General features: G+C 49.8%; 1 protein-coding gene across 1 annotated transcript in view; it reads left to right on the forward strand.

Moving 5' to 3' along the window:
* LOC148041857 (uncharacterized) overlaps window positions 1–15,805 on the forward strand; it is a 184,734-nt gene that overhangs the window by 52,223 nt on the left and 116,706 nt on the right. The window contains exons 7-11 of the mRNA XM_087688807.1: window positions 6,917–7,078; window positions 7,203–7,376; window positions 7,593–7,681; window positions 7,760–7,858; window positions 7,940–8,081. Of these exons, the coding sequence (XP_087544933.1) occupies window positions 6,917–7,078; window positions 7,203–7,376; window positions 7,593–7,681; window positions 7,760–7,858; window positions 7,940–8,081 (666 nt within the window). The remainder of the gene's footprint in view (window positions 1–6,916; window positions 7,079–7,202; window positions 7,377–7,592; window positions 7,682–7,759; window positions 7,859–7,939; window positions 8,082–15,805) is intronic.

Below are 15,805 nucleotides of genomic sequence, written 5' to 3' on the forward strand. Positions count from 1 at the left end.
CTACTGAAGTGCAGAAAGAGAACTCCGAGCGCCTGTCCTCTAGGCCAACAATGCCTACATACGCGCGCACCTCCTGTGCGTGGAGGGTGGGGTCCCTTGGTGCCTCTTGCAATAATCTCTGCGTGGCTGCAAGGTCCCACTGGAGTGCTCTCTCCTTCTCCCAGCACTGCTGCTTGGCCTGTACGGCTTCCTCTTAGCAGATTCTGCTTGACTCGGCTAGGACCTCTGCAACCTCCTCTGCTATCCTGTCCCTTCTGACCCACTCTCTGCTCCAAATCTGCTCTATCTGTCTCGACACCTCCACCCTCCTATAGATCGAGTCAGGGATCCGACAGGATCGTGTATCTAGGGCGGATGCTGGGGGATCAAGTGCCAGGAGAACCGGGCAGTGATCGAATAATGTGGTGCCTGCCAACTGCTCAATCTGGCCTCCACGAGAGCCTTGCCACTCTCCCACATAAAACCAGTTCAATCACTCCAGCAAGGCTCCACCTACCGACCTGTATCCCTAGGAGAAGTCCAAGGACCTCTCCCTCCTGTGGAAGGTAGGGTCTTTCCAGGCATCATGTGCTCCGACTGCAAGCAAAAAGACCTCCCATGCCTCCTGCTCCTCCCCAGCCATGCCTTGGTAGTTTCTTCCTCTGCCCTGCTGGTCCTCCAAAGCCTCCCGGTTGTTGAAATATCCTACAACAATCCAGGAGTCCACCTTTGGGAGTCTAGCTGCAATCTCCACCTAGAACCTGCTGCGTGCCCTAACCTCCGTAGAGGCATAGACATTGAGGACTCCAATACGCGAGTCCCCAATATCCAATTTGATCCATAGAACCCTTCCTGCCACTATCGTCCCGTGGTCTCGTACACAAGTGGTGAGACTCGGGCCAATAGAGGTGCATACGCCGCCGCTCCTGCTGTGGGTACCTATGGCGTGCTCCTAGTAAGTATGCGAGCTGCCCGGAAGTACCTTCCCAACCCGTTGAGCCTGGGCGAGGATAAGCTTGTGCTCCTGCAGAAGCAAGATGTCTATCTGTCCGGCAAGGGCAGGCTGCAACTCTTGCCGAACAATCAGCTTCCTCGAGCCACGTGCCCCACTGTAGTGGAGACTGTTCACATTCCAGGATGCAAGATGTAAGCTCATGGGGAAACCTTTGACTGACCGAATAGGCATCTATTCGGTGTGGATGCTGTAGATGAGGAAGAGAGACTGTGAGGCATGCAGGTGCATTTTGCCGCCGGTCTGGATGGTGAACTCCAGTCCCCCATGGTGGCCCTCGGCCGGACCATAGGGGTGATAGATGCTCCAGGTGGTACTATCAATGCATCTATCAGCCATGCTGAAAAACACGACTCTGCACATTGGTAGAAGCGGGCCACCCATGCCGGGGGCCACTCGATCACGTCCCTCGGCGCTCTTCACTGTGGAGGGGGCTCGAAAGATAATGGTCAAGTGCGGGACATCGGCGCCAGTCCACCAGTTAATGTCCATCATGCAAGTTGGCCACTGTTGTGCAAACAATGCTAATCCTTCATCTCCCATCCACTAGGAGATGTGATCCGCCACCTGACTCTTTAACTTCTTCTCAATCTGTGTGGTCGTCCACTCCTCTGAGTAAGATGACTGAAGAAAAAAGGCGTAGTTTGGTCCATCGGGTGGTGCTAGTAGGTGGACCTTGCCTCTCCTTGACTTACGAACCATGAAGATCCCCATCTCTAGAGGCAGTGAGAACTCTCCGCGCTCCGCAACTCGCAGGTAGGACCATGGGCCACTGCGGAAAAACTCTTGTAGCAGCAGTTATGCCCGTCTCGGAAAAGTATGGTGGGTGGCAGGGGCAAATGAGCTGGTGGCTGTGTAGACGGGGGGAGACTGCTGGTGTGCAGAGGAGATAGGTGTGTGTGGCTCATCAACTCCTGTGGGAGGAGGGGGGGTGGGTTTGGGGGGGCTCACTTGACCTAGGTGCGGATCAGGGGGGTGATGGGGGTGAAGAGGATTGAGATATGGTGGGATGGCTGGAGATGTATGGCGGGTTTGGGGGGAGGGGGTGGTGGCCTTGGCAAGGGGGGACTGTGGGCCAAGGTCAGTGGAGGGAGGGGGGGCATGGGATGTTGGGGGGGGGGGGGGGGGGGGAGTGGATGAGGGGCCTGTGGGAACTCAGGCGAGGCAGTCTGTGGTGCATGTGGAGAATGTGGGGAGCTGCAGTCCTGTCGGGTGGGGCGGAAAAGGGGGTGGCTGTGGAGTGCTCTGCCGAGAGGGGGCCGCTTGCCCGCCAGCACCTTGCTACCGAGGTTGGGTCTGAGGAGCTGGCTGTGCCGCCCCTTGCCGTCTCCCTCTTTGTCGCCTCTGGATCCGTGTGAAATTGTCAACGTCTACCTGCGGACCTGTGGGTGGAGCCGCCTTGGCTCTGAAACGCGTACAAACTGCTGCCTGATGCCCAAAGTCGTAGCAGTGTAGGCACTGCCCTGGTTGCCCAGTCACAATGACCTGTTGCCTAAAGGAGTACCCGCGTGCCTCAATCTCTAGGAACTGTGGGATATTCTTGACCTCTTTCACTACCACCCATACCTTTGGGACCCCTGCAGCTATCACTGCATCCGCGAAGGACGCGGGATGGACAGTGTCAATGAGGTGCCAAAAGTCTTCCACCAACTGGCGATACTCAATGCCAGACTGGGGAAAAGAAGGGTGACCGGGTGCTGAAGAAACCTGTTGTGGAGTGCAAACGTCTCCACAGTAAAGCCACTGTACCAAGGGACCATGTATATGACCCCCTTCGTGGATGCATATGGTGAACTGGCGAGTAGCTCGCGAGCTGCGTCTGCCGAGCTAAGGGGGACCATGAAGATCCCTTGGCCCAATAGGACCGCCTCCATGATCTGCGTTGTGCTGATGCGCAGCATGGAGTAAAGCAAGTCCCGAAGCTGTGCCTTGGTTGGGGAATGTCCTACTACCTGACCATAAATTGTTGTTTCCATTAGCTCCAGCTCTTTAGCTCGGACGGCTAAGAGCTGCTCCTCAAAGAGGACTACGCACAAGGTGTTGACTGGGGGGTACTTGGTGAGTGCGCCGGTGTCTGACTATAGGTTTCCATTGCACGTCCCTTTTGGGAGAACCTACCTATCGCACTGTTGTGCTATTGGATGGGGAGTTGCTACAGGGAGAGGGAGCAACTAGAGGGGGAAGGGGGGGTGTCGATGGCGAAGGGGGAGGGGCTTTCTATTTTCGATGGCGGTGGTTGTGTAGCTTGATAGTGGGCCAGGCCTCTCGGCAAGATAGCACGCGGAGGGCGGGGGGTTGGGAGGGGGGAAAAAGATAGGTGGGGGGGAGCAGGTAAGCGCAGGAGGAGGGGCCAAGGCGGGCGTGGGGGGGGCAGGGTGGACGCAGGCGGCGCGCAGGGAGCTAGCGAAGGGCCTTGGCGAAGGCGAGAAAGATGGGCGCTGGTGGCTGTCAATGGCGAGGGAGGGAGTCGATGGTGCTGGTGGCTATCGATGGCGTTGGAGCACGACGAAGCGACAAGACGGGGCGGGGCGGGCCAGGGCACAACAAATAGGCGGGTGGGGCATGACGAATAGGCGGGCGGGGACACAGCGACGTGACGGACATGAGAGCTCTTGAGTATCTCCTGTTGTGTCTCTACAGCAAGAATGAGACTTGCATCTGTTTCTTAAAGAAAGAGATAGACAATGAGAATGGATGAAGGTGATTCTTTTTAGGATCACTTGAACAAAATTCAGGACTTGTGAGAGCAACTCATGAATGTTGATGAGTACTATTTGGATGTATAGATGATATCTACAACTTTGACTTTGTTACCTTCTTCGTACTTGGTTTTTCATACGGCCTTAAACCTCACCACGAGGATTGCCGCGCAATCAATCACTTTTCTTCAGTTAGTCAGTTTGCTTCTAGAGGAGGAGCAAACAAGAAGAAATAGTGGTGTGGATGCTATAGTCTCTAAGTAGGCTTTTATGGCTAGACATAAAGACAAAAGCAGCCAAGTGAAGAATGCTTCGCAGAGTTCTGGGACTTCTAGCACATCACAGGCACGTAAGAAACAAGGGGGCACACAAGCCAAAAAGGGAAAATGCCATTATTGCAAGAAGCCAGGCCACTACATTACTGAGTGCAGAGAGCGCATTGCCAAGGAGAAGGAGGATTGAGGAATGTCTGTTTCTGATGTTCCTTCCACTACTACTGAGTCCGCATCCTTTGTTGCAGACAGAGACTATTGCTTTTACACATGCAGGTATGACACTTCTTGGGCTGATCGAGCATTTAGCTCTACTGAGGATGCAGGCACTTGGTTTTTTGACAGTGGTGCTTTGAGGCATATTACATCTCGCAAAGATTTATTTGCTTTTGTTGGTGCCGCTCTAGTTTGGCAAGTCTGTAAAGTGTGGCAACAATGCATCATACCCTGTTAGAGGTATTGGGGAGATTGTGCTCACAACCATTGAGGGCTCTATTCTTCGCCTACAAGATACTTTGTTCGTGCCAGGGATAAAGAAGAATCTGCTCTTTATTTCTTCTTTGGCACGTTGTGGATTGCAGGTCACATTTGATGATGACAAATGCATGGTGAGAAACAAAGAACACATGACTTTGGTCTTGACAGGTACTTTATGTCATGGGTTATACGAGTTGGATGCTCTTTCAGTTGATCAGTCAGCGTACTTGGTATCCACTCTTACTCCTGCTATGATACAGGCAGAGTTATGGCATGCTAGGATGGGGCATGTGAACTTTGGCAGCTTGATGCTCTTGCAGCATAGGCAAATGCTAGATGGATTACCTCTACTGCAGTGACCTCTTGAGCACTTGTGTGTGAAGGATGTATTTTGGAGAAAATGCATCGTTTTTTGTTTCCCCGTGATGTTGCTTTTAGAGCAACAGCCAGGTTGTAGTTAGTGCATTCAGATGTATGTGGGCCTATGCATACAAAATCATTGGGAGGATATTACTATTTTGTGACTTTTATTGATGACTTTACTCGATTTTGCTGGGTCTACTCTTTGGTCAAAAGTCAAAAGTGTATGATGCATTTTCGGCTTTTATTGCACTTGTTGAAAACCAGTCTGGTTGTAAAGTTAAAACTCTCTGTTCGGACCGAGGGGGGGAATACATATTCTCTATGCTGAACTCTTTTTTGAAGCAGAAGGGCATTGTCCATCAGTACACTACTGCTTATACTCCACAGCAGAATGGGGTTGCAGAGAGGAAGAATCGGTCACTCATGGAGATGGCCAGATGTATGCTGAAGGCAAAGAGCTTGCCACACAATTTTTGGATGGAAGCCCTCATGTGTGCTTGCCATGTTTTGAATAGATGCCCCACCAAAGCTTTGAAGAAAATTACCTTTTGAGGCTTGGAACAGCCGGAAACCTTTTGTTGGACACTTTCGTACCTTTGGGTGCCTTCCATATGCACACATTCCACAGGTACTCAGAAAAAAGTTGGATAACAAGGCTATTAAATGCATTTTTGTGGGTTGTAGCAGTGAAAGAAAAGGCTACAAACTCTATGATCCTGTTTCTAAAAAGGTGTTTGTCAGTAGGGATGTACTATTTGATGAAAAATCAGAATTTTCCGTGGCTGTTCTAGACACATATCAGGCTGCCCGTGATGTATTTGAAGGGCTGCTGCCCATTACATTTGGTGATTCAGCTGCAATTTCAGCAAGTGAACTCAATGTTCAGCCAGCTGCTCCTTTGGAAACTGCAGAAAATCAGCCATTGGCTGATCTGAATATTCAACAAAGTGCTGAAACTGAAATTCAGCAAGAGCTTATGCAGAGTCGGGAGGCAAGAAAAATGCCTAGATGGTATTTACAGACTATGAAAGATAGTCATTTGGATGCACCCATGGTTGGTCGTACTAGAAGGCAAGCTCATATGCATGATACCGCACATACCATGGAGTTTGCTATGGCAGCAAGCACCCTTGATGAAGAGGAGCCTAAATGTTTTGAGGATGCACAACAGAGTGTGCATTGGATGGTAGCAATGAAAGCTGAATTGGAATTATTTCACTAAGAATCAAACATAGGATTTGGTGTCTTTGCCATTTGGGAAGAAAGCCATTGGAACAAAATGGGTCTACAAGTTGAAGCGGAACCTAGTGTTTCATGCACCCACGAAACACATTGAGATACATTATCACTTTGTTAGAGAGAGGCTACATGTAGGTGATATCAGCTATGTTTATTGTCCTACCACCAGTAATGTGGGAGACATCTCACCAAAGCTCTTCCTCCTGACAAATTTGAAGCATTTCACGATGCTTTAAATTTAATCTCCTTTGGTGGCAGATGATCCTTGTACTCTTGATCACTCTTCACTCTAGGGGGGTTTGTTGGCATTTCACTCATGCCTCACTCACGCCTACGCTCACATAGGAGTGTCGGTGATCAGTAGGACACTGGGGCACTTTTTACTCTCGGTAGGAGAGGTTTTCTCCCCCAGGCTTATGGTATTATTTCGTATGTGCTTATGACACACGCTTACGGGCACTTACCTTGTTCAGGTGTGAACACCCCCTACAACCCTAAGGTTTAAGGGTTGTACCTTGTACTTTCAGCTTACACTCTTTCAGTCTATTGCATTGGGTGTCGTGCTTCACTCTCACAAAGTACTGTTTTTTGGGATGAGCTTCGATCCTGCCTTCCTCTCTCACAATATGCATCCTTATGAAAGTTCTTAGCAAGAATTTCATGCATTGGTCATTGGAAAGGTGCATGTGATCAATGTAGGAATGACCTAACCGCCTTTTTCCAGCTTCTTTTGCTAAAAATATGAGGGAATGCTGTGGCTGCTGCTAGAGTTGAAGTCTGGATTTGAGAGGCTAGATTAGTTGAAGCCTGATGGGTCTCTGGTGTAGAAGACTTTTGCCAGCCACACCTGACACATTTAATATGTATTCATTCAGGTGAGGAGAAACCTTGTGGAGCTGGAGAAGAGGTTGGGTTTTGCCGAAGAGGAAAAATGTGGACAATCCAAGTTGTTACATGATTTGACTAAAGAAAAGCAAGTTCTCGAGGAATGTCTTAAAGATAAAGAGCACCACATAGAACTTCTCCAGATTGAGAAGGTTAAATATTTTACCTCTAAAATAATGACAATGAGAAATTATGGCAGTAAAAATGTTTAACTTCTTTTGTGTGTTCAGGCTTTTTTTTTTTTTTTTGCAAATAAAGAGTGGCTTGTGTATTCAGGCTTACTTGAACGGTCAGTATAAAGCAATGGAGGACCAGATGAAAAAGCTGGAAGGTGAGAAAAAGAAACAGCAGGAAAAAGTCCAAGAGCTAGAGGAGGGCCAGAAAAGCCTTTATGATCGGATGCTGCATCAGAATGGCATTGAGCACCCTGCCCTGGATCAGCATGTACATGTATATTGAACTTGCTAAACAAGAAATTTTCACTCCACCAGATCATATTTCATGTTACAGGAAACAAAGTTTCTCGAGACCTTTAACACATGCACATTCTATTGATCAAAAATCTCAGTGGATATGTGAATGGAGGTTTAGAAAGACGTTCTCTAAGCACAAAAGGCAATTATGCTGAAGTGTTTAACTAGATGTAGTAAATGTTGCTGTGTTCAGGAAGAAATCTTGCAAGCACAACAGAGAAATAAACAAGAAATTGAATCAGTACGGTGCCAAATATGGGAAGCTGCAAACTTTGAGATACAGTTAGTCTTCCTAAGACAATTTCAATCTGTTCGGTCATAAATGTGGGTGGCCTTAACATGAAGTCTTCAATGCTACAGGATGCTTCAGAGAACAAGGGACTTGGCCATGTCTGATGCTGAGAAAGCACGCACAATGCTGCAGGAAAGCAGAAATGAGTATGAACAGCTACTGAAAAGGTGTGATTGGTTTAATATCTTCAAATCTACTATTAGTAGTGTCATTTTTCAAGATCAAAGGCTTATGCTTCAAATTTGTAGGTACCTAGATCAACAGGTTTCCCTGACGAGTAATCCTTGTGAAAGTTCATTGGCAACGAATATAAGTTTGATAGAGAAAGAGACTCAGCATGCACTTTGTGAGGTCAAGATTGAAAATGAGGTTTTGTCAAAGAAAGTAGAGGTTAGCAGCTTTATCCAAGAATCAGTTGGACTGAAACAGTGATGCATGAAAACTCATTGTAACAATTAAATCTGTTCTCTGTGGGGTTGTTTTTAATAGATTCTCAGTATTAGAAAACCTCTCAGTATATAAGTCTTATTTGTGTCCACTGCAGATAGGTGCTAGAACCCACTTCTGCTTCGTCAAGGACTTGAAAGATATTATGTTCTGATTTTAATTTAGCCCAAATTTAAAGATAGTGAGGCTTGGGACATCCCGGAAGGTGAGCATGAAGGATTTAAGGACAACTGGTGGCCAGTGTCTTTGTCCTTGTTGCTGATTGCCCTTGCTGCCCTGGCCGTCTGTAGTGGGCTGGCATAGATGCAGCAAGATATAGTTTGTCAAAGATGCCTCAGGAAACACAGCAATGGCTATCAAGTAGAAATGAGTTGAGGGTTAGGTTTAGAGTGAAAGGCAGGTTTAGATAGAGGTGGAATGAGCGCTAGACTTTCTTACCATGATGCAAATGTGGATCTCAATCAGGTACAACTAGCAAGGAGTTCATTATGAGAAGAAAATGAGATATTGAACAAGAGAGATGATGCTAAATACACTAATAACTGATTGCCAACATAAGGCCTCTTAACTAGGCATCAACCACATGAGAGTGGGCTTCAAGAAACTCTAGATGGAAAACCCTAGGTTGTGCGGCATCTCTAGATATGTGGATTTAGGCTAAATTCACTGCATCTCTTTTCCTTCATGCACTTCTGATCAGATTAGGCCTCTTCAGCTGCATCAGTAGTGACCTCAATAGATCTAAGCTAATTACCGTCCTTTGGACTAAGTTTGAACAAGGAATATTAGGGCATGGATTGTAATACTAATACCCTTGGGAATCCTCAACACTTGGTACCTCCTTTGCAGGAGCTTTTTAGACAGGTCCCTAAGAATACTTGAATTTTCCCCTTCTTTTTGAGGTGGGAGTCTTCATGACCCACAAATTTAGAAGTAGCAATGTCCTGCTTCTAGCTAGCTACAAATGGCTTGAACTACTTCTCATCTCAGTTAGATGCTTTACTTTGTGGTCATTAGTGAATGAGGTTGATGAGACCTTTTGTAGCTAGCGTAATCAATGCCAAGAAACATGTTTCCATCAGGTAGAAAATATGAAATGCATACCTTCGTAAGAACCCTTGGACTCATGTACTGCATGTTTTCCATGAGGTACTCTGTCTCTAAATATATGTTCGAATTGAGATTGCTATAAGCTAAATGTATATTTTCATTATGTATTTCTTTTCCTTAAGTGTTTGTAATATTGGGTTTTACATAAAGGTTCATGGATTTGATAGACATATGGGACTGATGCTGGAAGGCATCATAGGCCCATCCATTTCGTTGTCCACATCCTTCATTGTCTATATTTTTTTTGCAAGTAAAATATGGCTGATTATATTACTAAAAAAAAACCTGATTACAATGGAGTGCTCATGCTCAACAGACTAGCTGGAGCTGATGAAAGTCACAAATACATCATGTATACAAGCCTCTCAAGGTGGTCTAGGGGGGATGGGGGCAAGAAGCCATGGAGAGGGGGTGTATCGCCATCTAGGGCTGCTTGCTTGCATCACAAAAAACAGGTCCTGGTCGCCCCAATTGCGCATGAAATAACATCAGAGCTATTGACCTCGAGTCCTGGACTCGCCCTCCTGCACCTGATCCCATCGGCCGCGGAGGGAGTGGATGATGGAGGTCCAGAGCTCTGCTAAGGTTGCTTGTACTGAAAGTCTCTCTCCGCCGAAAGCCTCCTGACACCGTGCCTTCTAGATATGCCAACCAGTAAGACTCCCTATCATCTCCCATATACCTAGCGGATGGGTAGAGCCTTCAACCTGACCATTGCGCACGACCCTGCCTCGATAATGAAAATCGTGTCCTGCATCACGGCCTCATATACAAGGTGACGACCGTGGCTGATTGCCTGCCAACAGAAAGCACCCCATGAGATACATCCAAGGCTGGGTGCTATACGGCGAAGGATGCGGCATGCTCCTCTCCACACAAGCTGCACCACCTCGCACGACCAAAGGCAGTGCTTTGGGGTTTCGAGAGGCTAGAGTGTGCATCGCTTTCAACCTCCCTCCTTCTGCATCTGGGCAAGCCAACTTCCCACTGCCAAGCCTCCATGTGCCACCAGCCATAATAAATACGATACCCTCCTTGGCCTCCACCTATCCCATAGGCGGCGCGAGAAGGTTCGTCGAAAAGGTTGCGTGATGCTGTGCTCTGTCTAGTGCCTGCTACGTGATGGTGCCCAATCCATGTCCTCCTGCATCAGTACGTGTCTGCCAATCCTGGCAATGTACTCAGGAACCTTGGTGGCTTCTTGGTGGCCGCAATGGCCGGCCATAGCCAGTCTCCCAAGTCCCACTCCAGCTCATCAAGTGGCCTGCCCTCCTAGATCTATAGGCTCCACTACCTGAGCTTCTGCCAGAAGACAAAAGGGTCCAACTGCCATGTCTTCCCCTGAAGGCCAATCACCCGGATCCTCCTCCATGAAATGACAGCTATCCCCTCATCCTGTTGCCCTCTGTTAAGAGCCAGACGGCCCCCGTCCTGTACGGTGAAGAGAATCCTAGGTGGAGCGCTGCCCACTCTACCCGCCACCTGTAGGGGGATGCTTGCTGGTGAAAACCTAGAGGCCCATACCTCCCCAAGCTCTATCCGCTCTCGTATCGTGGGAGCAAGCCACTCCTGAGGTATTGTTGCGTCTATCCCCCTTCTCCTCAGCTTCACTCCTCTCTGGTAGCCTGATACTCGCTGCAGCACCTCCTCATCTACCGTCCTAGTACACCTCCCGCCATGTCCTGATGGTGCAAGCCGGGACGGCCTCCCAACCAGCCCACTGGATGGGGGGGCACTCGCTAATCTGTGTCCCTTCCCGATCTTTGACCTGGGGGTTCTAGATCACCGGCCGACGGTCTATCTCCTCCTGGCAGCTTGGGGGGCTCTGGATTAGGGCCTTATGGAGGCCCTGCCACACGCAGAGCAAGCTGCGTAGGAAAGGTGATCTGGGCTAATGGGGGGCTCTGGATTAGGGCCTTACGAAGGCCCTGCCACATGCAGAGCAAACTGCGTAGGAAAGGTGATCCAGGCTAACGTGCAGATCCATCTCAGGGACGGCCTCCACTCACCCGCCAAGCCTCGGTCTACAATCCTGAAGACCCTCGTGCAATAGGACCTTCTAGGTCTGCCCTCTTGGTGTGAGGCTGTGGAAAACTAGCTTGCCGAAGAGGGCCATACTCTGATACTTTGGGTCTATGATCCCAAGCTCTCCCTCTAACTGATGCCATATGATGGTCTCCCAGGCCACCTTGGCCTTGGAATCCTTGGAGCCGTTTGACCTAGACCAAAGGAAGTTCCGCACAAGGCGGCGAAGTTGCACTACGCAGGATGAGGAGAAGCACCAACACGACGATGTACCAGGCTGTCGCTAGGAGGACTTGGTTAACCACCAAGGCTCGGCTTGCTAGTAAAAGGCGAGTCATGCTTTAGTATGTTAGCTTCCTCCGAATAGAATGGAGGACTGGAAGAAACTGCTCCGTAGGAGTGATGTCGTGTCCCACTTGGAACCCTAGGTAACGGACGGTCTGCCCTCTGCTCACCTATCTAAATCCTAGGTGGACGCCCCACTCTGTGCTAGAGTCCGGGTCTGTGAGGAAACCAACTGACTTTCGGCAATTGATTTTCGCTTCCACTGCAGAGCAGAACACCTCAAGAGCGAGCCTCACTCTCTTGAGCATCAACTCATCGTCCTCTTTTTTTTTTTTGGCAAGTAAAATGTGGCTGATTATATTACTAAAAAAAGAACAGATTACAATGGAGTACTCATGCTCAACAGACTAGCTTGAGCTGATGAAAGTCACAAATACATCATGTATACAAGCCTCTCAAGGCGGTCTGGGGGGGATGGAGGCAAGAAGCCATGGAGGGGGGGTGTATCACCATCTAGGGCTGCCTGCTTGCATCACGAAAAACAGGTCTTGTTCGCCCCAAGTGCGCATGAAATGACATTGGAGCTCCTGACGAGTGCTCTGGACTCTCCCTGCACCTGATCCCATTAGCCGCAGAGGGAGTGGATGATGGAGGTCCAGAGCTCTACTAAGGTTGCCTGTACTGAAAGTCTCTCTTCGCCGAAAGCCTCCTGACACTGTGCCTTCCAGATATGCCAACCAGTAAGTATGCCAACCAGTAAGACTTTCTATGATCTCCCATACCTCAAAGCGGTTTGTTGTAGGTTCCAGCACACCTGGCGCATGGGTAGAGCCTCTAAACTGACCACTGCACACGACTCGGCCTCGATAATGAATATCGTGTCCTGCATTCCGGCCTCATACAGAAGGTGACCGTTCTGGCTGATCGCTTGCCACCAGCAGAAAGCTCTCCATGAGATACATCCAAGGCTGGGTGCTATACTGCGAAGGATGCGGCATGCTTCTCTCCACAGGAGCTGCGCCGCCTCACATGACCAGAGGCAGTGCTTTGGGGTTTCCAGAGGCTGCTATGTGCAACACTTACAACCTCCCTCCTTCTGCATCTAGGCAAGCCAACTTCCCAACACCAAGCCTCCATATGCCACCAATCATTAAAAATATGATACCCTCCTCGGGCTCTAGCTATCCCATAGACGGCGCCAAAAGGTCCGTCGAAAAGGCTCCAAGATGCTGTGCTCTGCCGGGTGCCTGCTATGTGACGGTGGCCAATCCATATCCTCCTGCATCAGTTCATGTTTGCCAATCCTAGCAGTGTACTCTAGGAACCTCGGTGGCTTCTTGGCAACCGTACTGACCACCGGCCATATCCACTCTCCCGGATCCCACTCCATCTCATCAAGTGGCCTGCCCTCCCAAATCTAGAGGCACCACTCCTTGAGCTCCTACCAAAAGACAAAAGGGTCCAACTGCCATGTCTTCCCCTGAAGGCCAATCACCCACATTCTCTTCCATGAAAGGACAGCTATCCCCTCATCCTATTGTCCTCTGTCAAAAGCCAGACACCCCCCCTCTTGTACGGTGAAGAATGTCCCAGGTGGAGCGCCACCCACTCTACCTGCCACTTGTAGGGGGATACCTACTGGTGAAAGCCTGGCGGCCTATACCTCCTGGGGCTCTATCAACTCTCGTATCGGCGGAGCAAGCCAATCCTCAGGTATTGTTGTATCTATCTCCCTTCTCCTCAACTCCACTCCTCTCTAGCAGCCTGATACTTACTCCAGCACCTCCTTGTCCACCATCCTATACACCTCCCACCATGTCCTGATGGTATGAGCCGGGTCACCTTCCCAACCAGCCCACTGGAGGTGAGGGGCTCGCCAATCTGTGCCCCTTTCCGGTCCCTGACCTGGGGGTTCGAGATCACCGGCTAACCATCTATCTCCTCCTGGCAGCCTGGGGGGATCTAGATTAGGGCCTTACGGAGGCCTTGTCTCAGGTGGAGCAAGCTGCGTAGGAAAGGTGATCTACGGGGGCTGATCTGGGGTGATGTGAAGATCCATTTTAGGGACGGCCTCTACTCCCCGTCAAGGCTCGGTCTACAATCCTGAAGACCCTTCTACAATAGGACCTTCCAGATCTGCCCTCTCGGTGTGAGGCTGTGGACAACTAGCTTGCCCAAGAGGGCCATACTCTAATACTCTGGGTCTATGATCCAAGGACCTCCCTCTGACCGATGTCGTATGATGGTCACCCATGCCACCTTGGCCCTGGAATCCTTGGAGCCGTCTAACCCGGACCAAAGGAAGTTCCACACTAGGCGGCAAAGCTGCACTATGCATGATGAGAAGAAGCACCAACACGAGGCGATGTACTAGGCCGTCACTAGGAGGACTTGGTTAACCACCAGGGCTCGGCCGGCTAGTGAGAGGCAAGTCATGGTCTAGTAGGTCACCTTCCTCCGAATAGAATGGAGGACTAGAAGAAACTACTGGGTGGGAGTGATGTTGAGTCCCACTTGGAACCCTAGGTACCGGACGGTCTGCCCTTTGCTCACCCATCTAAATCCCAGGTGGATGCCCTACTCCATGCTAGAGTCTAGGTCTCTGAGGAAACCAACCGACTTTCACAAGTTGATTTTTGCTCCTGCTGCAAAGCAGAACACCTCAAGAGCCAGCCTCACTCTCTCCAGCATTAGTTCATAGTCCTCTATGTAGAATACTGTATTATCTGCATACTCTGAGTCTAACAACTTAGTCTCCTCTCTCAGTGGAATTCGGAGGCCACGTAATCCACTCACACCTGACTTGAGGAAGTGGTACATCGCCTTTGCAAAGAGTAGGAACAGGTACGAGGCTAGGAGGCAGCCTTGCCGAACCGATATCTCTAGTAGAAACTCCTCCGCACGCCTACCACCTATGAGAACCCTATTGGTGGCCGATCTGTAATGTGCGGAGACCCTACGACTCCAAGCTTGGGGGAAACCCAACCTCACCATGGTGCCCTCTAGGAAATCCCGTCCACCTTGTCGTAAGCTTTCTCAAAATCCAAGAGTAGTACGAGCTGTCTCTGCCCACTGTGCAGAGCCCACTCTGTCGCCTCAAAGAAGGTGAATACATTGTCCGGAAAGCCTGTCTGTGTGTCATGGATGATTTTTGGAAGCACACGGCATAGTTGCCTACCAATCATCTTTGCCAGTGCCTTATAGGCCACTAACAATAAGGTGATTGGTCTCCACTGGGACGGCTCCAATTGGTCTCCCCCTTTGGGGAGAAGACTGATAAGGCCTTCCGAAAGACTCCCTGGCATTTTTTCTGAAGTGAAGATCTCTTGGAAGGCCATCAGTAGGGGGTCCTTCACCAGTTCCCAGTAGGTAGTGAAGAAGGCCTTAGAGAGGCCATCCTCTCCCGGGCATTTTTTCCCGTCCTGTGTATGGAAAGCCTCCTCTAGTTCCTTCTCTGTGAAGGGGGCTAGGAGGGAGTGTCCCATCTCCTTTGTGACGAGGGAGTCTGTCTAGTTGAGGCTGTCTCCTGCTAGAAGAGGCACCCGTAGTAGTTGATGGCAATATCTATCACCTCGTCTAGGCTAGAACGAGTCCTCCCATACTGATCCTGAAGGCTGTGTGTCTGCTCTCATGCGGTGCGAGGTTGGTGCACTTGGAAGAACTCCCTGCACATCGTGTTCCCCTTCTGCGCCTGAAGATTGCTGAGGTGCGGAAAGAGAACTCCGAGCGCCTGTCCTTAAGGCCAGCAATGGTTGCTCGTGCTCGCACCTCCTGTGCGTGGAGGGTGGGATCTCCTAGTGCCTCCTGTAATAATCTTTGTGTGGCTGCAAGGTCCCGTTGGAGTGCTGTCTCCTCCTCCCAGCTCTATTGCCTAGCTTGTATTGCTGCCTCTTGGTAGATTCTGCTCGACTTGGCTAAGACCTCTGCAACCTCCTATGTGATCCGGTCCCTCCTACCCCACTCCCTGGTCGAAATCTACTCTATTTGTCTCGTCACCTCCTCCCTCCTATAGAACGAGTCAAGGATCTGGCAGGATCGTGTATCTAGGGCATATGCTGGGGGATCGAGGGTCAGGATAACTGGGCAATGATCGGACAACGTGGTGCTCACCAATTTCTCAATGTGGCCTCCATGAGAGCCTCCCCACTCTCCCACATAAAACCTATCCAACCGCTTCAGCAGGACTCTACCTAGCCGCTTGTATCCCCAAGAGAAGTCCAGTGACCTTTCCCTCTTGTCGAAGGCAG

Source organism: Lygodium microphyllum, chromosome 1, assembly GCF_053477565.2.
Source record: "Lygodium microphyllum isolate KBCC chromosome 1, Lygodium_microphyllum_v1.1.10, whole genome shotgun sequence".
NCBI classification, from domain to species: Eukaryota; Viridiplantae; Streptophyta; class Polypodiopsida; order Schizaeales; family Lygodiaceae; genus Lygodium; species Lygodium microphyllum.